The 7012-nt window shown below is 57.7% G+C and overlaps 2 protein-coding genes across 2 annotated transcripts in view; both read right to left on the bottom strand.

Annotated features, from left to right (window-relative positions):
* Window positions 1–1931, bottom strand: part of LAMB2 (laminin subunit beta 2) — an 11665-nt gene extending 9734 nt beyond the window's left edge. The window contains exons 1-7 of the mRNA XM_011375459.2: window positions 1805–1931; window positions 1633–1718; window positions 1343–1515; window positions 1121–1256; window positions 966–1039; window positions 373–561; window positions 171–281 (exon numbers count right to left, since the gene is read on the bottom strand). Coding sequence (XP_011373761.1) covers window positions 171–281; window positions 373–561; window positions 966–1039; window positions 1121–1256; window positions 1343–1515; window positions 1633–1717 — 768 coding nt within the window. The 5' untranslated portion in view covers window position 1718; window positions 1805–1931. The remainder of the gene's footprint in view (window positions 1–170; window positions 282–372; window positions 562–965; window positions 1040–1120; window positions 1257–1342; window positions 1516–1632; window positions 1719–1804) is intronic.
* Window positions 1932–5728: 3797 nt separating this feature from the next.
* The window catches only part of LOC105302420 (laminin subunit beta-2-like), an 11193-nt gene continuing 9909 nt past the window's right edge, over window positions 5729–7012 (bottom strand). The window contains 3 exon segments of the mRNA XM_023520564.1: window positions 5729–5829; window positions 6463–6652; window positions 6797–6850. Coding sequence (XP_023376332.1) covers window positions 5729–5829; window positions 6463–6652; window positions 6797–6850 — 345 coding nt within the window.

The following is a 7012-nucleotide window of genomic DNA, read 5'->3' on the forward strand; positions in this document are numbered from 1 at the left end:
ATTGAGGACCAGCTGGCCAGGCAGGCTTTTGCTGCCCCATACCCACCCAGGGGCTGCAGCTGCCAAGGTCACCTTGTGAGACCTCCTGTCTACTGCTATGTGAGCTAAATTGGACTTGGCACCTGCCCTAGGGAGCACCCAAAATAGCTACTGAGGCCCCAAATAGTCACCAGCCGGACGCTGGGACTACGCCAGGCATAAAGGGTGGAACACTCACTCTGGATCCGTGAGCTGTATGGGTCTGGGATGGGGATAGCAGGGTCCAGTACACGATAGATGACCTGGAAGGGCATAGAGTCATTAGAGACACCGAACCTTGCCTCAGGCCCATCTTCTCCCCTTCCTGCACCAAGCCCAGATCTCAACCCTCACCTCGCCTTCAGTGGATGGCTCAATCTCTGAGTAGCGGGACTCACAGACTACATCATCCCAATGCCGTGGCGGGGCCAATGGGACTCCTGGGAAGTCGGCCCCACAGTCATAGGAGAAATATCGGTACACATGCCAGGTGCGTCCGAAGTCTGCTGAGCGCTCCACCAGCATGGCGGCAGGGCGAAACGTCTGGGTGGGGAGCATGGCTGATCAGCGAGCACCGGGACCCAAGTCCAGCCCAGGCCCATCAAGAGCCCTGCCCAGCTGGGGTCTGCCCTCAAGCAGCTCACGGACAGGTGGGGGTGACCAGAGGAAGCCAAGGAATGATCAGGGAGGGTAGCCACCTCTACTGGGGAGGCTCAGGGGTCATGGGGCCCAGGGAGGCAGTGCCTGACCCAGCCTAGGATTAGGGCGGCATGTGCGAAGGCCTGAAGGGGGAAGGAAATGGAAGGTGTGGGAGATGAAAGAACCTCCCACTCCGCGGAACATAGCATATGAGCTCAGGGGGGCTGGGCTGAGGAGCTGGGACTCTGTTCAGGGGCAATGGGGAGCCAAGCAGGGGGACTCAAGCAGGCTCCCAGACACGCCGGCACCTTGAAAGTCATAATGAGGTGTGTGAAATGGAACTCAGCCTCCAAGTCCAGCTGGATGGTGACCACAGGGACACCTGAGGCAGGAGTCGGAGGTCAGGGACTTGAGGCTACTGGTGGGCAGCTCTGCTCACCCGGAGCCCCACCCATGGCCTCACCATTCTCTGACTGCCACCAGGCCGTCCGGCGCTGCGGTGCAAAGCTGGTAACTACGTTCTGGATACGGTGGCTGTTCGGGTTGTCTCTAGCAGAGAAGGGGCGCCGGGAGTCGCACAGGAAGCACTTCTTCTCATCCTGGGTTAGGTCAGGGTCAGGGTCAGGGCCTTAGCCAGTGCTAGCCCCACACTGGATCAGCACCCTCACCTTACCCCCAGCCACACCTGAAGGTGACTGACGATGCAGTAGGGCTGGGGACCATGTAAGCCACAGGTGGATGAGGCGGTCAGTCTGTCAGCACGGCCCACCAGAAGGTCACCAGTGGCAGGGTAGCAGCTTCCCCGAGAACAGCCTGGCACATCCGGGGCCCGAGCCTGGGCCAGGGCAGTGGCCAGCACTGCAAACAGTGGGTCAACTGGTTCTGCTGTGCTCCCACCCACTAGCCTCAGGGCTGGCTACCCCGGGACCCACCATCACCTCCCAGAAACCCCAGGCCATCACCAGGCCCTCTCACCGCTCAGCAGCAGGCCCACTCGAAATTCCCAGGGCCCAGGCTGTCCCCGCGGGTCTCTCCCTCGTTTCCCTGCGGCCCACTCCATCCTAAAGAGGAGAGGAATCGGGATGAGAGGGGATGAGAAGTCTGGGGCCCGTGCCCACCGGCCCCTCCCTTCAGGTCCCATGCTGACCCTGCCCGTGTGGGTCCTTGGCAGAGTCCCCACTCAGTCCTCTGTCTGTCCGGTGATCCCTCCACTTGCTGGGAGTCTGGCGACTTTGAGCAAAGTTGGAAAGCACGGCATGAAGGAAAACATGGAGCGGAACACAGGCAGGAGCGAAACACGGGCAGGAGCGAAACACTGCACAGAGGTTCCCCACCCGCTCCGAAAAAGACCCTCGCTCTAGAAACCAGACCCGGCCAGCTCACCTGCAAATCTTTATTATGCCTTCATACTCAGACCTCTGCAGAGCAAGGGGAAGGTAGGGGATTTGGGGCTTTAGAACCCCAGTTAAGGGGTGCACCAAGTAGGGGCTGTGACAAGGAGTCTGATCTTCAAGAATTAAAGTGGCCTATGGAACCTAGTCTTTGTCCCCAGGATTGCGGGTGCTGTGGAAGTCACCAGCAACTAAGAGTTCAGTCCCAGGGTTTCCAGCATTAGCGAGGAGCGGGAGGGCACACACACGGGTGTCGAGCTCCCTTGTTCAGGGATGTGGGAAGCTTTAGGATGCCAGGCCAGAGGGACAGGACGAGATGGGGAGAAAGATCAAGAGAGGCCGTCCCCCGTCCGAGGCACAGCTCCAGGGTTCTCTGCCTCCCCTAGTCACTACGGCAAGTAGGCAGAAGTGCAGTCTCAGTTTCCCGGTATGAAAATGGGTGCTAGGCGGCTGACAACAGACGGACCAGAGAGGCAGTGAGTGGATCCGCATCTTATGACTAATAATCCGCTCCGGACCTTCTGGCCCACCAGGAGCCCTGTAGCCCCGGCTTGGAATGCGCGCTGCCGGCGAGCGCGTGCCCCACCCAGGCCCCTGGGACATCGGCTAGGACCACAAACTCCCAGGGTAGGTAGGGCCCAGTCAGGCTGGCTCTGAGGTGCCCAGAGCCATGTGCCAGGGGAGACAGCTTCCTCAGGGGAATCACCAGGCTTCACTAGGAGAATCTGAGCAGGGGGTCAGTCAACCTGCTGGACTTTCGGGGTGGCTAGGAGTTACTCCAGTTATCTGGAATAGGGGTCTTCAATCACCCTGGGGGTCATGTAGTCAACCTGAGGGGCTCAGGGATACTAGAGGTGACTCAGAACTTTACATTACTTAGAGATAAGTATCTGTCAGGGTCAGGGGACACTAGATGGCCTCAGGGAGTTTAACATGCTGTCTCTGGTTTCTCAAGGTAGAGAGCCTCCGGATGACATCATGGGGTCACATGGGGGTCACTCAGGGTCAGCGGGCACTCAGGGGGGTCTGTGGTCTCTTTAGGTCAGGCGATCCTTGGGTCACTCTGGGGTCACTCTGAAATATCCAGAGTCCCTCTTTTTGGCAACCATAGACAGCAGTCAGCAGGTGGCATATGCTTTGGCCCACAGCTGCATGTGCTCAAGCAGCTCTGCTGCCCGCTGCTCCAGGGCCCACAGGGTGGCCACCTTCCTGCTCAGAGCCTGCTCATTCTGCACCAAGTGGCACTCCAACCCTGGGGATCAGTCATCTGAGCCAGGCTCTAACCTCTGACCCTGGTCCTCATCTGTCATGACCCTGACTCCGACCCCATCCCTAAATGAGCTCTAACTCTAATCTACATTTGACCACCTGTTCTGAACTTTGACCCCATGAATCTGGACCCTACCTGAACCCAGCCCTGATCCTCCCACACCAACCCTGCTCTGACTCTGACCCTCCCATCTGACACTAACCCTATTCCATCCCTACCCTACCACGGCCCAGCCGCGCACCCTCCAGACGGCTCCAGCTGTTCTGCACCCGCTTCAGCAGCAATTAGGCCTCAGCTTGTGTCTGCTGTACCCACTTTCCTGCATCCTGTACCATGGTCATCAGGCTATATGTGCCCTCCTGCAACTCTGCCACCACTAACAGGGCCACCTGCAACTCCTAGAGTAGGACTAGACCTGAAACCCCACCCCACCTAGACTCTACTGTCCCAAACACATTGCTACCCGAGGTTCCTGGCGGACAGGGGAGTTTAGAACTGAGACCCTGCCTCAGCCAGCATAGCCCAGTCCCAGGCTAAACCACACTTCACACTGTTCCAGAGGGTTCCTTGAGACCCCGGTGTCTACTGCCCTATCTCACCTTGCCCAGGCCCTCACCCAAGCTTATGGCATATGCTGCATGCTCTTCTGCCTCCTGGGCCTGCCGCTGACTCGGGGCCAAATGGGTCCTGAGAACCACTGGATAGAAGCCCCAGGACTGGGGTCACATCCATTACAAATGTCATCCGGGCCAGGAGCCCTGCCACCTGGGGCAAAGGTCAGGGGGATCACAGGGAGGTGACAGCAGGGCAGCAACTAAGCAGAGTTTTCACACCGTCAGTTATTTAACAGCATCATGGTATCATAGTGGGTCAAGGACCTTGGGGTGAGAATGAGACCATAGCAGCCACTGAACATGGGGTGCAAGTGAGCTAAAGGGTATGGTGGGGGTATCGCCTCCTGCACAGTGGCCTCCAGGCCTCCGAGTGTCTGTTTTGCCGTCTGCAGCCCTTGCTCTGCAGTCTTTGCATGAGTTCCCGCCTCCGCCAGCTCCCCCTGAACATCCAGTGCTTGGTCCTGGGCCCTCCCTGAAGGGCACAGATGATGAGGTGGGCATCCCTTTCCTCCCCACCTCCTGACCTCTACCTCCAGACTCTTGGCCCGACACCTGGTCTGCTGTGCCTGACGGAGGACACCAGCTCTGGGCAGCTCCCGGCCTCTGGCATCTAGTACAGGGAGGGCACCCTGGATCTGATCCAGCAAGAGAGCAATGCCTACTGCCCTACCCTGGGGGAGGGGCACCGCCAGTCCACGCGATGCCACCAACTCCACACTCATAGCATCTGCATCTTCATCTGTGGGGATGGGGGTAAGGATCTTGAATGTGAACTCCGATCCCTGACCCAACAGACCCTGACCTTAACTTCTCATTGACCCGGCCTCTGACACAACTACATGGTGTGCTAGAGGCTTACAAGAGACACTTGTTACACTTTCAGAAATTTTGTTACCAGTTGTTAAATGGTAGGTGGGACTGCTTACACACAGAAACTGGCACACACTAGAGTCAGTCCCCCCGGCCCCCAGCCAGTTGTTCAACATTTGCCGGCACACTAATGCTCCCACCTGACCCCTGGTCAGCCCTGCTGTGTATTCCTCATTTTGGAAGGGGGTGCATAGCAGTGACCTGGATGCCCACCTGTCCTTGCTCTCAGCTGTGAACAGACACATAACAAGCAGACATGCACCCAAGAGGAAACGCTGGATGATATGTACAGTTGCTTGCACAGGGGCCATGGTGGTCACACCCCAGGGCCCCCTTGCACGATGCCACATCTCCTGAGCCTGGATTCCAGTGGAGCTTGCTGTGGCCTGGATTTGCTGCAGCTGGTAAGGGTGAGTCAGATGTGGAATATGTCTCCTGTAACCCCGTGGCCAAGCCATGGTCCCCTATGACCACCTCCGCCCCTATGGCTCCCATCCATAGCCCCCATGACTCTGGATGCTGCTCCAAGGCTGTGACTGCTATGTCCAAGCTATGGGAGGTGTTACGGGAGGCACCCAGAACTCACTGGGCAGTGGGTAGGGTCCCAGGGCAAGAGGAAACACCACAGGGTGCAGGAACACAGCCCAGCCCAGATCCCCGACCCCTGCATTCCTGAAAACAAGACAGGGGATCCAGAATGCACATCTCAGATTCCCTATTGCACCCAGGTTACTCCAAGGAGAGAGTCCTTGCTGTGGCAAAACTCCCCCGCAGTGATCCACATCTCCACCCACCACTCCAGCTTGGACTAGGAGTCTCAGAAGCTGTGGGTGCAGCATCTGGACTCTGTCGACCAGCCCTTTCAGTTTTAGCTCCCACATATCTGTCTTCGTAGGCTGGCCTGTCTCAGATAGCAAATGCTCCATCTACCGCTGGGCCTCTCGGGCCTGTCCCAGGATGCTGTTTGGTCCTCCAAGTGTGGCTGCCATCTGGGCTCCAAGCATGGCCTCCTGGGAAAGCAGAGCAGCTGTAAAAGGTGGGAGGGATGAATAGAGGCGTGGCTTAGGGCTTCACTAGCTGGGGCAGGGCCAATCAGCCTCCTGGTCCCCCAGATATGTAAGCAAGGGCACCAGGTCCTCTCCTTCTGACCTAGCTGAGCCCTTGCCCTAGCCTGCTGCCCCTCTACCTGCCCATCTGATCTCACCTTGGACTCCTGTGGCCCTTTTGGGCCAGGCCGAGCCCTCGACACAGTCTAGCTCCTGGGATAATTCTTCCAGATGTTCACGCTGTCCCCTAACCCAGGGTTCTCTTTCTGCCACAACCTGTCCTGTAGCCCACAGCGTCTGGGCCAGTGCAGTCGCTTCCCTCCCGTGGGAAGAGGGAGCATCAGCATAGCTGGAGATGTCCTCTCCTCCATGATTCTTCACTCAAGAAAACTCATCTTACTGGATTTCATTAACTAATGTCACCATAAAAAAATAATAATAAAAATTAAAAAAAATTTTTAAAAGAGCTTTCCAAATAAATGTGAAAAAATTAAAAGGAAAGAAAAGAAAAGAAAATCCATCTGACTCCCAGATTCAAGACTCAGACAGACCAACCTGTGACCTTCTGAATCCCTGCCCCTGGGAAGCTTGCTGGAGACCTCCTCCATACTGACCCCAGACCTCTTGCCCGAGTCCAGCTATCCATTCTGTAAGTTGCTGCAGGGTCCCTGCAGTGGGCGAAGGAGATTCCAGGAGCATCTGTGCCTGCTGGAGTAGCTCCACCAGGGCCCGCAGATGTCCACCCCAGCCAGGAGTCCCCTGGTGTAGGGTGGTTGCCTCTTGGGCCACAGCTTCCAGCTGCAGCTGGAGCAGAAGCAGGCATTGGTCCAGGAGGTAAAACAGGGAGGGCAGGATGTGCAGTGTGGGAAGACATATCTCAGTGTAGGAAGCCACGGGCACATGCTGGGCACCTCGGCCCTGAGATGCCCTCTCTGCAGAGGCAGGCACCTGTGTGCGGGTCACAGCTGGGCGAGCTGGAGCCCTCAGGGTCACAGGCACAGGCTGTGGGGGAGAGATTGGGTCAGGGCAGGGAGCACTCGCCCTCATCTTCCCTCCAAGGAGCCTGAGGGAGGGGGATGTGTAAGAGTTAGGGTGCACCAGCCCTGGCCTAAGCCACTGCTCAGAACTGCCGTGGACACTGGCATCTGTCCTGGCCAGAGGCCA

Source organism: Pteropus vampyrus, unplaced genomic scaffold, assembly GCF_000151845.1.
Source record: "Pteropus vampyrus isolate Shadow unplaced genomic scaffold, Pvam_2.0 Scaffold271, whole genome shotgun sequence".
NCBI lineage: Eukaryota > Metazoa > Chordata > Mammalia > Chiroptera > Pteropodidae > Pteropus > Pteropus vampyrus.